The 20,268-nt window shown below is 40.2% G+C and overlaps 2 protein-coding genes across 4 annotated transcripts in view; one reads left to right on the top strand and one right to left on the bottom strand.

The window, feature by feature from the left end:
* The window catches only part of LOC306827261 (SPRY domain-containing SOCS box protein 4-like), a 70,473-nt gene that overhangs the window by 14,286 nt on the left and 35,919 nt on the right, over positions 1 to 20,268 (bottom strand). For all 3 annotated transcript variants that reach the window (XM_079348962.1, XM_079348961.1, XM_079348960.1), the window contains one exon: positions 18,673 to 19,630. In XM_079348962.1, coding sequence (XP_079205088.1) covers positions 18,673 to 19,405 — 733 coding nt within the window. In that variant the 5' untranslated portion in view covers positions 19,406 to 19,630. The remainder of the gene's footprint in view (positions 1 to 18,672; positions 19,631 to 20,268) is intronic.
* LOC306826969 (uncharacterized protein) lies at positions 16 to 2,227 on the top strand. The gene is made up of 2 exons (XM_079348564.1): positions 16 to 76; positions 543 to 2,227. Exons 1-2 carry the CDS (start codon positions 49 to 51, stop codon positions 1,670 to 1,672), a joined length of 1,158 nt encoding a protein of 385 aa, XP_079204690.1. The 5' UTR covers positions 16 to 48; the 3' UTR covers positions 1,673 to 2,227.

The following is a 20,268-nucleotide window of genomic DNA, read 5'->3' as shown; positions in this document are numbered from 1 at the left end:
CTTCTATTCTGCGGCCTCGAGAACTTATCTACAACCAAGACTGTCATCATGGGAAGCCATAACCCGGCAGTTATCGGTATGCTGATTTTTTACATTCGAGACAGAATTTTGTTGTTGTTGTTAAATCATATTTTCAGAAAAACTGATTTTACACATATAAGCCACTGTGTCCTTGCATTTCAACCTATTGTAACTATCTGGGGGATGACGTGTGCTGAAATTATAGCAATCAGCTTAAAGTTATACTTGCAGCAATACAACAGGAACATACTATAGGAACACGTTATCTCACTCAAGTAAAGTGAATCCCTTCTTATACAAAAAAATGAAATGCTGAAGTATGAATCTGTAGGCCTGGTAATTACTTTGTGTCTGTAAAACAATCAGCATAGTCGTACATTTTTTCTCTATATCTTTCATTAATGTATGACTTGTTGAAGCTTTCAACTACCCCAGAGACAATGTTCACAAATATTTTCAATCAAGGGATGTGAGCTGACTAAAATCACCTTCTCGCTTGCCATTCTCTCCTTCAGCCTCAGGTGAATTCAATATTCTGCTGGTTGGGCCCAGGCGGACGGGCAAAAGCTCTACTGGTAACACGCTGCTGGGCTGTGGGCGGATATTTGACACCAAAGGAGGCGGAGCCAGCACAGCTGCCAGCGCCATCACCGTTGGGCGCAACTTGACCGTTGTTGACGCACAAGGCTGGGGCTCATCTGAGGAGTTTGTGCCCAGGGTGGAAAAAATTGAACTGATGCGATCGTTGTCTCTTTGTGGACTCGGAGGACCTCATGTTATTCTGATAGTGATCCCTCTACTGGACTTCACAGAGCAAGAGAGGAGATCGGTGGAAAGGAGGATGGAAATGTTGACCCCCTCGGTGTGGAGACACACGATGGTGTTGTTCACATGTGGAGACTTGCTAGGGGGCAGTGGGCCGAGTGTGGAGGACCGCATCCAATCAGGAGGCCCTGCTTTGCAGTGGCTGCTGGAGAAATGTCACTACAGATACCAAGTGTTTGACAACACAACAGCTAATATTGGCAAGCAGGAAAGGAGAAAGCAGGAGGCCAAAGAGATGGGGAAGAAAAGGGAGGGGACCAGGTGGAGGAAAGATGATGAGGAGCTGGGGAGGAAGAGCAGAACAAGTGATGTAAATGAAAGAAAGGCAAGAGAGCAGGTGAGAGAGCTGCTGGGTAAAGTGGAGGATATGCTGCAGGAGAACGGAGGATGGCACTTCTCCCTCCACATGTATCAGAGGATGGAGGAGGAGTGGTGCCGCAGAGAGATGAAGCTGAGAGCTCGGCTGCAGGCAGAGACAGATGTGGGAGGTGTAAGAAAAAATCAAACAATAGCAGAGACAAAGATAAACATTGAGCAGGAGCAGGAGCTGAGGTCAGAGACAGAAGAAGAAAATGACGAAAAAGAGCGAGGTTGCCTGAGGAGAGAGCGAGAAAAAGAGGAGTTTGAGGAGAGGAAGATGAATATAGGGGGTGATGAAGAGGAAAGAGGGAGAGCAGAAATGTGCATTGAGGAGGACAGATGGGATACAAGTTCAGGCAATGAAGAAGAGAGGGAGCAGGATGATGTGAAAACTGGATTGATTACTGCTTTTCGGTCTGATGTTGGTCAAAGGTCAGCTTTTAGTCCAATCAGGGGGCTCGCCTAAAAGATCACATGAGGGTGAACAGTTTTTTTTAATTATCATTTCCAGCAGGATTCAACAGAAACCATGACTGGGACTTTTAAAATTATGTGGCCATGAGTGACACATAATGGGGACATCATGTGACGACCATCCAGCAACGAAACGCTAAACGGACAGGCTGTAGATTCACATTCACAGTGGACAGATGGCCGTGGTTTGAATCTTTTCCTTAAGCTCATTCTATACTCTGTTTCTTTGTACTATATCTATCACTGGTTCAACTGGTTCATTGTCAATTGAGGTCATTTTAAGACCTTCCATGATAAAATCTCATGTTTAAATAGCTTTGCTTATAAAGGTATCGAAAGGAAAGACATTGTGAGTGAAAAACTGCACACACTTTCAGATCTGTAACTATATGTCCAGTACTTCACCAAACAGTGGGACGGCATACAAAATGTTAAAATATGTCATACTCACTTCAAATACAGTAATTCAAATCTAATAATCATACTCATGATGGTCAAATGTCTGTAAAATAAAATATTACCAGTAAAAAACAAACAAAAAACAAAACGTAGGCACAAACGGTAATAAAGCAGAAGTCTTTCTGAACGTTGAGTTTGTTATTATTATGCTTTACACTTTTTCTTTTTCAATTTGCTGAAATGAGGCAATCACTGCTGCTACATGCAGGGTTTTTTTGATGGCAGAATAGAGAGGCGTGCAGTCGACCAACCATTTCATTACATCTGAACAAATTGTCAATTGGCTGTAGGGAATTGCCATGTCTCTCCTCTGCTGACACAGACAGTTAATCCTCATCTCTGGCTCACAGTCATGATGCCATGCAAGGTCAGCTGTGTTGTAACCATCGAGGTCGCTCTCCAGCCAGGCCACAGAAGCCCATTTCAAATGCATAAAAACAGATTAAACATTAACTCTATCCCTCACACTAGAATTGGTTCAGTTTGTTTAACTCTACAGTAATTGGTAAGGGGCATTAATCGGAGCGACACAGAAGTTTGAAAATCTATATTCTTTAGGTGCATCCATGTCCAGAAAGCCTAAAGACAATTTATTTTAACAGCTTTCTTTAGTGAGACATGGAAAGTTGTGTTATGGCTCTTAATTAGTTGGAGAAGTCATCTTTGTTTCTCAGCACAGAGCGATAAACTGTTGGAGTTTTTATTGCAGCCAAACGTTTCACCAGATGCTATTTGAGTGAGCTAGAGGGGAATTTATTTAAGTGTTTTTGGCTGAGATCAAAGCCTGTGGGCTAGTCTTAAGATGGCACATGCATGAGTCTGATACCCAAATGTAAGTACCACATGATATTTCTTAAAGGTTGTTGTAGAGCTTCAGTAGACCCTGCTGGACCCTCTGGATATCTTAGGTGAAAGCCCCTCCTTTTGAGGGAACACAAAGTTATCTGTACGAGCAGAACCGTTTTAGTTATCTTACAGGAAACATTTCAGTATCAGTGCTCAGTGTTCATTCCTTTAGAAGACTAGCTCTTCTTTAATATTAAGACGAAAACAGCCAATCATACACAACCAGGTCTGTTTACAGATCTTGGAAAGTTGTAGTGTAAAGCCTGTTGCATCTCCAGAGGGGGGAGCATGTATTCTTGTTAAGTTTACAGACAGAGCCGTTTTAAAATCAGAACTTTGAAGCACATTGATCTTGATATCTTGCTCTCTGTTTCAGGCTCGATGCTCAGGGCTTTATTAACTCCTTGTAGCATCACACAACCAAATCTCCCTGCAAACTATCAGTGGTTCAGGGTTTTATGCAGGCACATGGACCACCAAAGAAAAAAACATCTAAACAAGACAATTTCCCTGGTTGTTCTGCAATCCATTCTCTGATTCTTAGAAGGATTAATGCAGAGCTGTGCTTCAACATTTGAAAACTGAATGGAATTATTGATACTTGAGCCCCTTTTTATCAGGCTGTCACTTTAACAGCTTTAACAAAAGTTGTGACTAATTAATGTTAATTTATCTTTTCAATTAAAGTTAAACAGATCCTTTCTCCCTCAAGGTCTCAGTCATAAAATCAGCACCCACCAGTCAGGGACCCCGTGGAAGCCGAGTAAAGCCTACAGTGTGACAATAAGTAGCCTAATGAGGAGGGGTCAAATGGGGTCAGCTCCCACATGATAACAGTCACAGGATCAGCCCCTTGACAGTGACTTAACAGTTTGTCATGTTAACAAGCTAAAACTGTTTAAAATGTACTCTGCCCTATTAACTCCATAAAAGACAAGTGTGTTAATAAGTACTTCAGACTGGCAGCCCAGTTAGCCAGGGGGGTTTTCATTTATTCCAAGAATTGAAAACAGAAAAAGGGCCCACTCAAGTTTCACTGCTGGAGGGCCTGACATGTTTGTGTTACATTATTCAAGGTCTCGAACATCATGTTTGCTCACTTTTATTGGGCTTTATTACATGAGATAAAAACTTTGGACAAGTGTTGGGTAACTGTAGATCCCTATTATCAAACTCATGTACACTTCCGACTTGACAATCACTGGGAACAAACAGTTTGATGTGTTGCACAATATTTTTATCTTTCAGCTTGGCTTGGTCAACGGAACAACATCTTTATCAGCAGTTTCTATCAATATCAAAGATCACTGCTGCTCAGGAGTCAGCATGTATGTACGAAATAAGGAACACAACGAGATTAAATACTAAATTGAAGGTATATAAATTATAATGGGTTTTCTGATCGGGCTGTGATGTCTCTGAGAAAATCCTGACATGGAGCTAAAAACGACTTTTGCTCTGTGATCCAGAGGCTCATTTTATCTCTCTGGCAGCAATGCACCAGCTGTTAGTGGGAGAATCCGTCATGGCGTCTTCTGTTACTATGAGACAACCCGTTAGTTCAGCTGAAATCTGAAAGATGTTTAACTGTCAGCACCAAGTGTTTTCTGGGTGCAAGAAATCTTTCAGCTCAGAGAAGCAACAAGACGCACAGCAAACCATTTTCACTGTGTAAAGAAGAAACAGAAAGCATGCCAGCAGACTAAAAATGATCTAATGATGCTTTACTCATTCTGTTGCTCTTTTCACCGAATGCATAGAATTCATTTATCTGCTAGTGTCTGCACATTTACAATATGAACAGTCAATGACCCACTCAAGGTTTATTTAGATTGACTCATTACACGAAAAACACAAAAAAGATTTCTGCTGAAGAATCTTACTCGCATATCCTCGCTGTAATTTGCCTTGATAATAGTTCCAACATGTTGGCCCAGATCCACTGACTCCTCAACCACATCACTATCTTAGATTGCACAACATACTTTTTTACACTTTGAGTATAGCTAAAGGTTGAAAAGTCTAATATTTTTAAATGTGCAGTTACAAATATATCAAAGCCAAAAAAGAAGCAAAAACACTTGGAATAAAAGGGCGGTGTGTGGAAATGCTTCTATAGTTCAATCATTCACATCTGACTTTAACCTGCAATACTCGTGCTGTGCTCACATGATTTAAGGTCAGAGTATTTTTTTTTTGTTGGCTTAGCACGAGGCACGATAAAGTAACAGACCGTTATTGAGAAACTGTAAGTTTGGAGTGACCCAGTGACCCAGTAAACCAGGCCTACTGTAAGACAACCATCAACTTGAACTGTTTAAACTAGATACAAAGGTCAAACTGTTATTTTGTAGTTCACATGAAACAGTTACAGCTACAAAAGTAGCCAGTAATCGCTCAGCTTTAACAGGGAGAGTGGACAGACAATAAGGTCATTGATATCTGCGGAGTAGAGACAGCTACACAATATGGTTTAATGATTAAAGTATAGAATGGCAAATAAATTGCATGAGTAAAACACACTCCCAAATCTTCCTAAATTGAACTTTTTTAATCTATATTTCATTTTGCATGTTTAACAGTTAGAATAAAAGATAAGTTCAGGTGATTACTTGTATGTTTTTCCCTATCACCCTATTGTCAGTTTGACAGGAATAATAAGCTTTTAATTAGGGTTAAGAGTCAAAAGTATTTTCATGGTTTTTTTGTGTGTATTCAATTAGTTGCAGTCATGTTTCTTTATGCGAGGCTCAAAAGACGTAAAACACATTAAACAAATCTAAACTGTATGGCATACTTTTATTTACTCACCTCACTCTGCTTGAAGCTCATAAACAACTCAAGGATCTCAAGGATCTGCAACACACCATGTCTACAAAGATTCACTACAAGGTGACTTCCTCTACCCTTTTTATTCTGGCACACACAACCGTCATCCATCACACACACAAACAGCAGAGTGTCAGTATAAATCAAAGAACGTTGGCCAGACTGAAATCTGAAAGTATATCTATGACAAATCCCAAAAAGATCCAAATATATAAAGATGGGAAACATATCTAAACTATTCTGTGGTCTAACTTTTCTTGTCTTCACTCCAGCAGTCAGCGTGTGACAGAGGACAGCATCAGAGAGAGCTACAGTAGCTGCCCGGGCACACAGCTCAGCAGAAGGTGAGAGGACAAAGGGACAATGTGAATTAGATAGAGAGATAGAGATAGAGATAAAGTGACGAATAACTGGAGGCAGAATGACATACTGCATTAAACAGAGGACGTACGGCAGGAGGGGAGGGACACGCTGCAGGGGGCAGCAGAGGGGGAAAAGCGGGCAGGAAAGAGAGCCATCACTCTAACTTCAGAGATAAAACACTGTACAAGATGTTATGAAGTTAAACTGCATCCAGTGGATTCTACAGGACACCAAAGACTGAAAACAAAGAGGTGCACTATGGGTATGGTAAGATTATTTAATGATTTTGAAGTTAATGCACATCTGTCAAAAAGCCTGTCTCCTAAATCAGTCATCACAGATTTGTGTATTAACTATAAACAGTGACTTGATTGCATTAGTGATGACAGCAGCGGTTCATGTATGCGAGGGGGCAGGGGAAAGACCAGCTACAGTCCAGTAGAAATCATGCCCACTGCTGCCCAACACTTACTCTCACAACCTATCACATCATACCATTTACCATGTATTCTTTGATGACACTTTATCTTTGGTTAAACTTTTAGCATAGCTGTGCTGTCGTTTATTTGCTGCTCTGTATGCCCTTGAATTGCCCCCCAGGGACAAATAAAGTTTTTTTGAATTGAATTTAAAAAGACATGGCGTCTTTAAAAAGTAACTATCTCAGTTTTCTTAGGGAGAAACTGATTCTGAATTAGAAAGTTGATACAAAAAGACCAAATGTCTACTTTCTGTGATTGGCAAGGTTAAGAGGAGTTTTAAGGGACCTAATCCACAACATCAATTCTTCCGCTTCAGATTCCTGAGTGCGAAAGCAACCCTTTCACCTGACTCAAATCATTACATCATGCTCTCAAGATGTGGGAAACAGGAAACATTAAGGACATGTTTTCATGAAAGTAGTGCAACTTCTCCACAAAAGTGACAGATGGATACAATTTAGAGAGAGTTCAGACTAGTCATTGGTACCTTTTTTGTTTTACATTAAGCGGCCAGAAAACACAGCCTTAAAGCCCTCAGAGGCAACAGGTGAGACCTACTGAACTCCAAATGTGTGTTAACACATCGATAAATCTGATGAAAAAAATCTAGTTCAATAAAACCCAGGAAAGACGAAGCTGAATAGAGTGAAGTAACAGTGGAATCAATTGAAAGGGGTTCCTTTACTGAAAAGAGGGATGCCAAAGAAAGGAAGAGAGTGGGCAGAGAGACCTTAAAATAGAACTGTATCTATGAGCGCACAAAGGCGGGCAGCCTGTCTGTGGATTGGAAATGCCTGGAGGCCAAATAGAAGGGTTGATTAGAGCTGAGCGTGCAGCTCACTGAACAAAGAGCCAAGGAGACCGAGATTGGGGAGGATTATATTGCTCTCATTCATTACCACTTTCATTCATTGCAGAAAGGAAGAGTGATTGGATCATCCCGTTAATAATATACTGGACCTACGTGTGTGTCAGTGTCAGTGAGTGTTTGTCAGATTGTATGAATTAAACAATGACCTTCTGATTCAGATGTCACCAGGGATTTGGTGACAATTTCTGTTTTGTTTGGCAATGAAGACTTTTGAAGTCGCCAAGGGTTTTTTAGTGCCTGCAGACACACGCAGGTCCTCAAAAAACACCTATATTAAGACACGTGTGCACAAAGATCCGTAGACAGACACAGGAACATATTTCTGTTTGCGAATTTTCCAGAATATTTCCTGCTACATCATCAAATGCCCAGGGACAACAGATGGAAATTAGCTAGTTAGCTAAATCTGGGACAAAGACTCTCTTCTCATCTGAGACTAGTGTTTTTTGGTTCACTGTCCCTGATTCAAATAAACAATAACAAACAACATTCTTGTCAGCTCATCTCGACTTCATGCTGAAAATGTACTACCGTAAATTCCGGACTATAAGCCGCTACTTTTTTCTCACACTTCGAGCACTGCGGCTTCTACTCCGGTGCGGCTAATGCATGGATTTTTTATGGGGGACAATGAGCTTCTGCCGCAAAAACATTTGACTTCGTCACGTCGGATCTTAATATCAGTCATTTTGCGCTTCATGCACGCACCCTCATGATGGAAAACACACGGAGAAATACATATGATGCAGTTTTCAAGTTAAAGGCGATCGACCTGGCTGTCAAAGAAGCTAACAGAGCTGCTGCACGTTAAGATGACACTGACAGCGACAACAGAGACTGAGGAAGTGAGTAATGAAGTCATTCTGAGGCAGTGAATGGATGGACTTTTTCTTGTGAAATATATTACGGTCATCTTTTTCATCAGCCGTGTTACAGACACCGTCGGCTAGGCTTCGTATTGTAACGGTTCATGTTGTAAAGTCAGTAGTTGATAATGTGTTCATAATTCCGATTATGTGGAGAGTCAGTGAATGCACCAGCGAGAACGTGTTGAGTGGCTGTATGAGAGAACGCTGGGGGAGAGAGTTGGATTGTTACGGCAAGTTATGTGTTGCTCTCTGCTGTAAACGGCGTGGTCACAGCCGACAGTGATCGGGTTATTAAAAGTTATTATTTGAACGCTCTCGTCGTCCTTTAACGTCCGTACGGACGCTACAGTATTTGCGGATGTTACCGGTAGCCTAGGTCTGTGTAAATAGCTCTTGTTATAGCGTGGACACCTGCGGCTTATAATCAAGTGCGGCTTATATATGTACAAATACATTTATTTACTTATTTTTAGCCGGTGCGGCTTATATCCAGGTGCGCTCAATAGTACGGAATTTACGGTAGTTTGACTAGTTTAGTAGTTCACTGGTCTTTAGGAATTGTCTTTATAAACAAATACAACAATGAACAAACGTGTTTTTTGTTTAGTTAAAGTTCTTTTAATTAAATGTTATCACGTGATGAACCCAAACCCTCAAAGTGTATTTTCAACATAACTCTGATGTCAATCAAGGATACTGAATGAAATGAGCCATCTTCTCCCTCCTCTATCTTTAATAAAAGTGCCAGAGTCACAATCCCAGTCTGATCTGTGTCAGCATTAAACAAAGCATTTATGGGTTTCTGAAAAAGGCATCTACTTAGCGCTTTAAAATTGCTCCTGGGCTTTTCTGGCTTGCATAAATGTCTTTGAACCCCTCGTGGCTGCGAGGCAAAAGTGATGCATCAAAGACTTTTATTGTTGTTCAAAGTGTATTTTTGGATCTTAATTGGATTCAAATGAGTCTCACACAGACAAACCTGCTCTTAATATGACTGCAGAAAAGTTTTTCACAGTTTATGCACAATGTCTGGATAAATAATCTCTCTCTCTCTTGGAGTTGAACACATGCACATCTATACAAAGAAAATGAAAAAGATTGGTCCTGACAAAAAATTGGCATAAATTGGGAGATACGCTGGTGTAAAATCACTTTGCTTTTCTTCTGCAGTAACTCAGTCAGTCATGATCGCTCTGTGTCCCTCATCGCACACAACAATTTTGTTTAACACAAAACCAATAAGACTTATCTCCCTAGGCTTTTAACACACTCACTGTCTGCACGGTAAGGAAGTGTTAGCTGGTCAGCTCCCACAGGTACATACGACTCACTGAAAGAACCAGGATTCAAGACTTGGTGGATCTTCTCCCATGGTGGCTTTTAAGTCCATTGTTATAACTGCATCCTTCCTCTTGAGCTTTCAATTGTTCCCTCAATCATTGTCTATCCACATGATCGATCCTCATCATCACGAAGCTCTGTCTCTCTGTAGCACATGTACCTTAGAATAGTAAATCTGTTACAACAACAAAGCTTAATGAAAACTAACAATTAAGTCTACTATGCATAGCCACATTTTTTCCTATGTGTGTTTCTTTTATTTTTTTAAAATCAATCCAAATTCTGTATAAAAATATTCAGTTGACAGTTGGTAACTAAGCTAGCATGGCTGACATTAGCTGGTTGTTTGCTGGCAGCCTGGCAAAACACAAACAGCAGATTAGGTTTGCACATGGAATCCTCTGAGAGTTGGAGGAGAGAGTTTGCATGGAGAGAAGAACAACAACGCAAACAAAGAATATCTGAAGATCTCTACTGATGCAAAGTTTCATTGTATCGGATAAGACATTTTTGATATACTGCATCTATGTTTGCATATTGTCTGAAAGAGATAGGCCTGAAAAGCTGCAGCTGTAACATGTGTTGTATGATCCTAAGTATCTAGCTGGCAGCAGGTCTAATCGAGGAAAACTCCTAAAATGTAATTAAATGACAGTATCAAAATCACTTATTTTCTGTTTTCGACTGGATAGTTGTGTTTTCAGCCGTACTAGCAGTGGTTCTCTGGAGAGGTTAATGTCAGTAGGTTGAGCCACCACTTTGGTCCATACTGAATTGTCTAAAACAATTTAACACACTGCATGAAACTTGACACAATGACGTGTACTCCATCACTGATTTCCAAATTATATCTGGTACTGTGGTAAAATTACTCCTTTTTTTGCCCAGAAAATATTTGAATTAATGCTTTCATTCACCAGTCACCATTCAAAGTTATAGCAACGTGTTGAACTTCTTACAACTCAACTAGCGCCATCCTCTGATCAAAAGTACAATTACTTCAGTTTTTCTGAGATTAGAATCAAAAGAGGGAAAACATGTTGAAGAGGGATACATGCATTCATTCCACTCTGTGGAGAATACCTTCATATTATATATATATATATATATATATATATATATATATATATATATATATATATATATATATATTATTTATTTTTATTTTTTTTTCATTAAAAGCAGACACAATCAAGAGTGTGGTATTATGTGTTAAAAATATTGTTCATATTCCAAACCTCTTACCTTCACTGCAGACTCATTAATGCTTGGTTTCTCCTCTTCCTCCCTCCTCTCTAAGCTTGTTTGTTCTTTCATCACTTATCAGTTCTGATCTCTACAGATGCAGCACTTGTCACTAAACATGACTTTCAATGTGGCCCATGCTCACTCTACACCTCTCATCATCTCTAGTGTCTCTCCTTTCTGTCTTTGTCTTTTCTGTCTCCGTCGCTTCTCATTCTGTTAGCTACACTTTAATCTGTGATGGCATTGTTCTCTTTTCATTCCCTGTTGCTCCGTTTTTAAACCCTATTTTTTGTCAGAGGGAATCCTCCCTGAGCACTTTCATTGTCATCAAACTCTAGCATCAAACTGTCTTTCTTCTTTTGCATGTCACAGGTTCCCCACTGCATTCATTTTCTTTGTCTTGTGTTAGTTTCTTATGTTTTTCTGTGTCTCTTTTTTTTCTCCCTTCTAATCTCTTTACCTTTGCTGTCATATATTTCATTATCAGTGCAGCACTGACATGATACCACTGTTCCCTGCTGCAGCCGGGGGGGCGTTTAGATCGCCAAGGATGAAGAAAGAAACACACAGCTCTTTGATACGGTCATGTGTTTTTCTTTGTCAAGAAATCTTGTCAGGCAGTTCTACAGTAGAGTATATCTGAAAGAGCATTATGACAGAATATTACTCTAAAGGGCAGCTATTACACAAGGACTTCAAATAGTGCAATAGAATAGAATTTATTGTGTCCACTAAGTTGTGTTATGATGAAGTCATTTTGAAACCTCTAAAGAGGGAAACAAAATAGCTTGCTAAGTTTTAGAACACAACATCAAGTTTTCTTTAATTGCCTTTACATGGTGTAGTGAACGCCGTCAATTATCAAGGTTAGGTCATTACAAAATGTCTCAATGAAACACTGGCTCTAGTTTCGGATGTCTAGATTTGAAGGAGCAAACACTTCAGGCAAAAAGAAACAGATGTACACATGTGATAGTGAACAAACCCACAGGCCTGCAGATCAGGGAAAGCAGTAAAAACCACACCATTAGGCCTGCAGCGAACAGCTAACTTAAAGCTATAGCACTAACCCACTGACCCACATATCACTCAGCTAGCATTAAGTGGGAAGCTGTGAGCACTAAAGTGCTAAAAAAAAAACGGCCCACCACCAGAAAGCTGTCGTTTTATCCAGCAGGAAGATTTATAATTGACACAGTGATGAAAAAATGTGTCATGAAACAGAATGAAACTGAAGAGCAGCAAGCTGAGCAGTGCGACGAGAAACCTGACCTGAAATGTGTATCAAGACATGTCATTCAAATCAGAACAGATTCTTAACTTTAAACAATTGATAAAAGTTTTGATAACTTTGAGTTGAACCCTGCCTCATGAAAAATGAGTCCGATTTGAATTTGAGAATGAAACAATAAAAACAGAGTTGTTTCTGTATAAATATATTCCTAATGTAATTTTACAGTACTTTTTACTGTAAAAAAAATTCAGGTTTCATAGATTTAAACTTGTTACCTTCAATGTTTCACAAAGGTAACTGAATTTGGAAAAGTAATATCTTAAAACCTCAGCAACATATGTGTAATGCAGTGTTAATCTTAGAACAACTAAATCTTACGTAATCAAAAATGAAATAGCTTTTCTTTTTCATGTCAAGCTATTGCTCATGAATGGATCTCAGATTTTTCAAGCACTGATGCATACATATTATAAGCAGCAGGGGTGGCAGCATACTGTCTGAAGTGTATAAATATTTGTTATATACACAGAATGTAACTAAAAGAGGGAGGTCAGAGTGTCAGGCCCTTGTCAGTGACAGACCGCAGGAATGTGACACCTGAATCAACCCTTTAATTTTAATAATTAAGTATGAATTCATTTAGTTGTGTCAACATATTTGTTCAGTAGAATTCAAAGTCAATGAAGCTTTTTAGTGTTTGCGGTTTCTCACTAAATGTTTAAAAAGGACGTAGTGATGGGGTCAAGATGTGATTGTGTTGAAGAGCAGCTTTTCTTTTTCGTGAAATTCGTGAAGTCTCATCATCGCACTCAACTAGGGCTATGTCAGCTTTTCTGAATTTGGTCTCTACTATCTCCTGATTAAACTTAAGTATTGTTTGTGCTACTTAGCCACCTCATTCTCTTTATACTTCTGTCTCACTACTTTAACTATCTCCACTTTTTCCTGCTACCATTCTGTCATTATCTCCCTCTTGTCTAACTTTCTTTTTAACTCACTTGAAAATCTGTTCTATCCTCTCTGTGCTTTCCGTACAGACAGCGGTCTCATGCAGCTCAATCATCTCACATATATTGCATTAAAACATTTACTGACAAAATCCTGACTCTTGTATCACCAGAAAAAAATGAATATTTCTGATACATTAAAGCTCCCATGTTAGATTTTCTCCTGATAACACGATATGTGCCTGACAGCAATCTCCCATGGTTCAGAAAAGGTCTGGATTTAAAGTCAGGGTTGCCTTTTTATGAACTGATAAGAAGGAAACAATTAACTGCTTGATATTGAAAGGGAGTTTGGTGAAAGGAGGACAAAGGAAACAAGCACACAGAGTCTAAAGTTATCGACAGCTCCCATTGTAGTGAATCAAAGCGCTGCTAATTGCTGCAATTATAGAGACATGGAGAGAGAGTATAGAGATATTAGTGTGTGTGAGAGAGAGAGAGAGAGAGAGAGAGAGAGAGAGAGAGAGAGAGAGAGAGAGAGAGAGAGAGAGAGAGAGAGAGAGAGAGAGAGAGAGAGAGAGAGAGAGAGAGAGACAGAGACAGAGAGACAGAGAGAGAGAGAGAGAGAAGCAATGATATTTGACAGAAGCAGATGAATATGCTCCGAGGTAGAAAAACAAATGAGTTGCACGTGTTTTGGGGAATTTAGCATCAATTAAGTGAAATATACACATCTGGCAGACAGAGATCTGTTTACTTCCCAAGGCAGGAGGAGATATTCTTTGAAGTCAAAGCGCTGGGAGGATGAATAATTTAAATCAAATCTAGAGGATAATGCAGTTAAAACCTGGCTCAGCATTTCTTTGCAATAATGCTCGTCTTATACACACTTATTTGACCCTGATTGCTTGGTGTAGGGTATGAAAAACTACCAACTGTCTGGAGTGCTGTTGGTTATATGTCTGTGTTTTTTTTACTGCAGGAATGAGAGCAGTGATCTAAGGTGAAGCAAAGTGATGATCAGCAGGGTCTGAGGCGGAGTGATGAGAAAAAAAAACAGTTTGAGGCGAGCCGGCGCAGAGTCCATAACTCTTTTTTTAATACCCTGCAGTCATGTTGTTTCCCATCACAGCACAGACAATCCGATAGGGGCTTCATATAAAGGCCTGTTAAATTAAGTTGTTACAGATCTGCACAGAACAGAACAGATATATGTAGCAAAGGTAACGCACGCACGCACGCACGCACGCACGCACGCACACACACACACACACACACACACACACACACACACACACACACACACACACACACACACACACACACACACACACACACACACACACACACACACACACACACACACACACACACACACACACACACACACACACACACACACACACACACACACACACACACACACACACACACACACACACACACACACACTTCTTAAAGCTAACATCTTAAACAAAACATCTGTTGTCTATGTGTGACCACTGGTTTCTACTCATAGGCAGACATTCATTATGACTTCATCCTCACTATCCGAGTCATCTTCAGGGCAGACAAACTGATTCAACTCAAAACTGACATTGAACCAAGCCGCTACACATACTGTAATCATATCCTGTTTGTAACCTCTGAAACAAAGAGCAGCACCCAAAGGCTGTTTGATTCAGCTCTGAATAAACTCTCATCACAGTCTGTGTTCAAGATTGAGAACAATGTGCGCTGCATTAATAACCCATAAAAAGAACTCTGAATTATACAGTAAGTGTGTTTATGCATGAAGGGAATCAGAAACCAAAAGCTTAGTTTAGGATTAAGTGGATTTCCCCAAACTGTGGCTCCACTCTTCAGTTACCCTTTGTCTCATCTGTCTGAGCAGACACTCAAACAAACATCTTCAATACATTTGTTGATGAATTTTAGAATGTATTGTTGTGTAACAAAGAGCGGTTAAGACTATGATTTCTATTAGACGACCAAGTCACACTTATTTCAAATTACACAAAGAGACAAATAAAGTTTTTTTTAATTGAATGATGCCTTTAAGGAACTGAGAGCTAGAAAATCCAAGGCAAATAAGTGTGCTTATTATCTGTTTCCAACTATTTTTAATTCATCATTCTCCACTAAAATGTAAACTGCTTCAAAGAAAACATTCTTCTAACAGGGCTGAACTCAAGGAGTAGAAATAGGCACACATCTTTTGATAAAACTGTGTAAGTTAACAACAGCCATGTGGTTAGCTAATGTTCCTCTTTATTGATTGATACAAATACAATCCCATAAAAAGGGACAGGAGACAATATAGAGCTAAGATCAAAAGAAACAGACTCAGGAAGTAGTGATTTTTTAGCACTGTGTTTCGTTTTACCCTTGCTAGCATGGTAGCAGTAAGATCCCAACCACAGCAATTAATTGATTACTTTAGTCATTACAGCACCAATCTATATGAGGCAAGCATTTTGAGTAATTTTGATGACTGACATTTTAAAAAATTCCAAGGACAAGGATGTCTTTGAGAGAGTAAATGACTCAGTAAACGGATAATAAAAAATAAGCATGTGCCCAGCCTGTTAGCTTGCAAGCAGTTGGCTCAGTAGCCAGCATAGCTGTTTTCATGTATTCATCTGAGTCATTGCATAAACTAACAGTTAAGATTAACAGCCAAACCAGACACCTTTAAAAAAAAAAAAAAAAAAAAAAAAAAATAGATTTTTCACTCACTCTGCTCCGAATCAGTATTTTTAATGTCTTACTTTTTAAAATTTGTCTCTGCTTCATGTAAACATCGCATGGGGCTTTCTTCACCCACTCCATCTTTTCCAGCTATCAGAATGATCCTTTCAACCTTCACTCTACCCCTACATTTAGCTGCGCACATTTTCTACAGTCAAACTTCATTTCACAGCATGACGGCTATGGGCTTGTAGATGCGAGGGCTTTGAACAGACTTAATATTTTTTCATATTCTTCTCGGTGGCCCATCACATGGATGGATTCCCCATGAAATCCAGCAGATGGCTCCATGAATGGAAAATGGCTGAGGCTAGGTGCTTTCAAAAGCCAAAGTATATACTTTGAACTAAGCCTGAGTGTGAGAGATTACGAGACATCACACATTACAGTCAGGCAGGACTTAAACAGGAGGTTGAGTAATTCAAAGCGTAACGTTCAGCCAAGGGCTTTGTGTTTCATTCTGATTCATATTCTATTTGGCCAAACCAAAACATCACATTTAAAGCCAAGATACAGTTCTTGACCCTGGTTTTATGGTTAGCAAACAGGCTCTTGAAGTCATTATGACCCTTGAGAACAGAAAACATCTAAAAAACATTTCAGGAATTTTAGGTGATTGAGACAAGAACAAATTCAGATGTAACAACCTACACAGAGAGAGGTAGGTTTCCTTTCAGGTTCCCAGCCACGTAACAGACAAAAACACACCCTGTTGTGACATCAAATGAAGCCCATGGGGTTGTGCATAGGGGGTGGCTAGAGTCAGATCATAAGCATGTTTTCATAACACACTTTCGCTTCCTGTAGGGTGTGTGTCCAGTGTGTAGGTGTTCATGATGTGTGTCTAAGGGCTCTTCTTTCAGGCAGTTCAAAGAGTCACTGTTTAGACTGAGAGGGGAGCGCCTGTCTCTTCTCTGCCGTATAACTCAAATGTGGAGGCAGACGGTAGGAGCAAAAGAGAAGCAAAAGAGTCTCAAGAGATCAAAGTCTACCATTTTCAAATACCGTAAATTCCGGACTATAAGCCGCTACTTTTTTCTCACACTTCGAGCACTGCGGCTTCTACTCCGGTGCGGCTAATGCATGGATTTTTTTATGGGGGACAATGAGCTTCTGCCGCAAAAACATTTGACTTTGTCACGTCGGATCTTAATATCAGTTATTTTGCGCTTCATGCACGCACCCTCATGATGGAAAACACACGGAGAAATGCATATGATGCAGCTTTCAAGTTAAAGGCGATCGACCTGGCTGTCAAAGAAGCTAACAGAGCTGCTGCACGTTAAGATGACACTGACAGCGACAACAGAGACTGAGGAAGTGAGTAATGAAGTCATTCTGAGGCAGTGAATGGATGGACTTTTTCTTGTGAAATATATTACGGTCATCTTTTTCATCAGCCGTGTTACAGACACCGTCGGCTAGGCTTCGTATTGTAACGGTTCATGTTGTAAAGTCAGTAGTTGATAATGTGTTCATAATTCCGATTATGTGGAGAGTCAGTGAATGCACCAGCGAGAACGTGTTGAGTGGCTGTATGAGAGAACGCTGGGGGAGAGAGTTGGATTGTTACGGCAAGTTATGTGTTGCTCTCTGCTGTAAACGGCGTGGTCACGGCCGACAGTGATCGGGTTATTAAAAGTTATTATTTGAACGCTCTCGTCGTCCTTTAACGTCCGTACGGACGCTACAGTATTTGCGGATGTTACCGGTAGCCTAGGTCTGTGTAAATAGCTCTTGTTATAGCGTGGACACCTGCGGCTTATAATCAAGTGCGGCTTATATATGTACAAATACATTTATTTACTTATTTTTAGCCGGTGCGGCTTATATCCAGGTGCGCTCAATAGTACGGAATTTACGGTAACTGAATGTGCTCATCTCACTATTATAGCACTGACTAACACACATTCTGCACAGACACAACAGGAATCAGTCAGAAACTGCAGTGAAATTATGTTTTTGGACATGTAGGTTTTAATACTAAGTGTATGCTGTTTGTCGCTTAAACAACTCAGAGATTAACTCCACATCCACAAGGTTGGTTCCTGTAGCTCTAAACATATTAATAAGTATTTAAGACACGTCATTAATGTCACCTTTCTCCATCCATTTCCCAAGGGTGAGCAACACGCCTGCAAATGTCCATCATAAATACTTAAATGTTTAATACTAAACACAGCAGACCAAATATATTCAGAAGGAGAAATAAACAACTTTTCTTATCTTTGCTGTTCAGCTTGAGAGAAAGTAATGGCCTCTTTAAAAAGTATTATAACATGCAATAAGATGATGACACATGATGAGCAGTGAAACTACAGCATCACCTTCTTCTTCCAGGGACTGACTGAATATTGCAGAAAATGTTGAATTTCTGTCTTCCAATGATTGGCAAACTAACTTTCACCTGTTGTATTTACTTCAGATGTCCAAACTCAGAGCTACCATGAGTTGCATAACTAATTGAAATTGCCCAAAGCCATCATTAGAAACCTTACAACACATTGTTTCTATCCCAATACTGATTACAATACACCCAATGTCCACACATTTAAAGCAGTACTGTGGGCCAGAAACCAAATGCAGTGTAACAACATCTATGGCTCTGACTTAATCATTTAGTAGACACATTATCTGCTGCTAAAGAAGTAAAACTTTTGCCATTCCTCGTTCGCCTGCTTTATATAGTATCATGAAATACCAGCATTAAGTACTTTTTTCACAGTATTGTTTTAAGAGAGATTGTACTTACGATCCAAGCCGTTGATGTACTTCATGGATATCTCACAATGTCCCCACACAGCACTGACAATGGGATACAGCTTCTTTCCTTTCAGTCCTCTAAATGCCACTCCTAGATACTGTCCGTCAGCCATGAAGCTCAATGTCCCCTCGTCCATGTCCAGAATAACTAACAGAGAGTCCGGCAGGGTAAACGACTCCTCTGGCTCTAGAAAACGAGGGTAAGATGGCAGAGAGCTATGTGCCCGATTCTTACTGTCATGGTAGAGCCTGTTGCGTCCCAGATCCCAGCCCCAGGACTCACAGTCTGACCCCACCAATGCTGTGTACCCCACTGAATGCAAAGCAGCTTCTGAGGTCGCGACCCCGACAACCGCGTGGGTGCCACGCTGCCGGGAAGGCCAATGGATCTTCCAGACATGGAGCCCCCTTGTATATCCGGCACGCCCACGAATGCAGTCTGTGCTCTGTGCTACCGGGTGGCGATGAAATGTCATTTTATCATCGTCTTTGATAAAGATGTTGAGCGAGCGGTCATCAGGGTTCCATGTATGTCGTAGCTGGGTCTCCAATCCTGCACACGGCATGTCCAGAAGGAGGTCAAGTCGGGGAGGTTTTGAGAAATCTGGGTCTCTAAGTTCTGGGTGCTGCCGGCGATGAGCCAAAGGCCGGTAGGACGGGGAGCCGCCAGTTTCCCCGCGACTGTCCACTGATTTAATACCACTGGAGATCTTCTGTCCCATGGCTGTGTTGGAAGGGGTTGGGGTAGGAGAGGGGGAGATGAGGAAGGTGTTTATGCAGGCTGGTGCTGCTTGACGTTACCTCATCAATGCGGTGGAGCTGAGGTGAGAGTCCCCGAATGGAAAGAGGTGGAGGGTGATGAAGGAGGAGGTGATGTAGAAGAGGCGAATGCTGCCTGGTTTCATGCCAAATATGTCTTCAATAAAACAGAGCCGCTTCTGCCAAACCTGTTGAGAGACATGAGAAAAATAAAGGTATTAGCTCTGTTTACAGTATATGACTATAGGTTTTTAATAACTACAGTCTAGTGCAGCGGTTCTACGTTTTTTTTATAATGTCAGCTATTTGAAATATTTATGTATTCACCTAATCCATGACTAGCACACAATATATATGGAAAGGTTGAACAGGTGCCATGCATGTCTTTGTAGCTTAAATCTGTTGTTTCACAAACAGTAAGCTGATTCAAGCCGCTATTGGCAAACTTTTCCCCGCCTGCAGAGACCAAGGAGCATTTACAGTCTTTATAAAAGTTGTCTTCTTAATTCTGATGGTATTTTAAAGGCAAAGTATTCAATATGTTTTAACTTTATTCTCTACAGTTTTAGTAGACTTTATGTCAAATTTTAGCCATCTATATTTTCTTGTTTTGCACAAACTTAATAAAAAAAAACAAATAAACCCTTTGTCATTTTATTTTTGACAGACGACTGACTTTTAATCAGCTGAGGTTTGCACTGGAAACTTTCATTTTGAAGTATACATTCATGAATATGGATAACAAAAATAGAATAAAATTAACATCCTGGGGAACTGAATTGTGGCGAATAATCTGGAAAATGACAAGATACACAATCAGGTAATG

Source organism: Symphodus melops (assembly GCF_947650265.1).
Source record: "Symphodus melops genome assembly, chromosome: 7".
Classification (NCBI taxonomy): Eukaryota; Metazoa; Chordata; class Actinopteri; order Labriformes; family Labridae; genus Symphodus; species Symphodus melops.
Note: the sequence above shows the minus strand (reverse complement) of the source record. Positions and strands in the feature narration are given on the sequence as shown.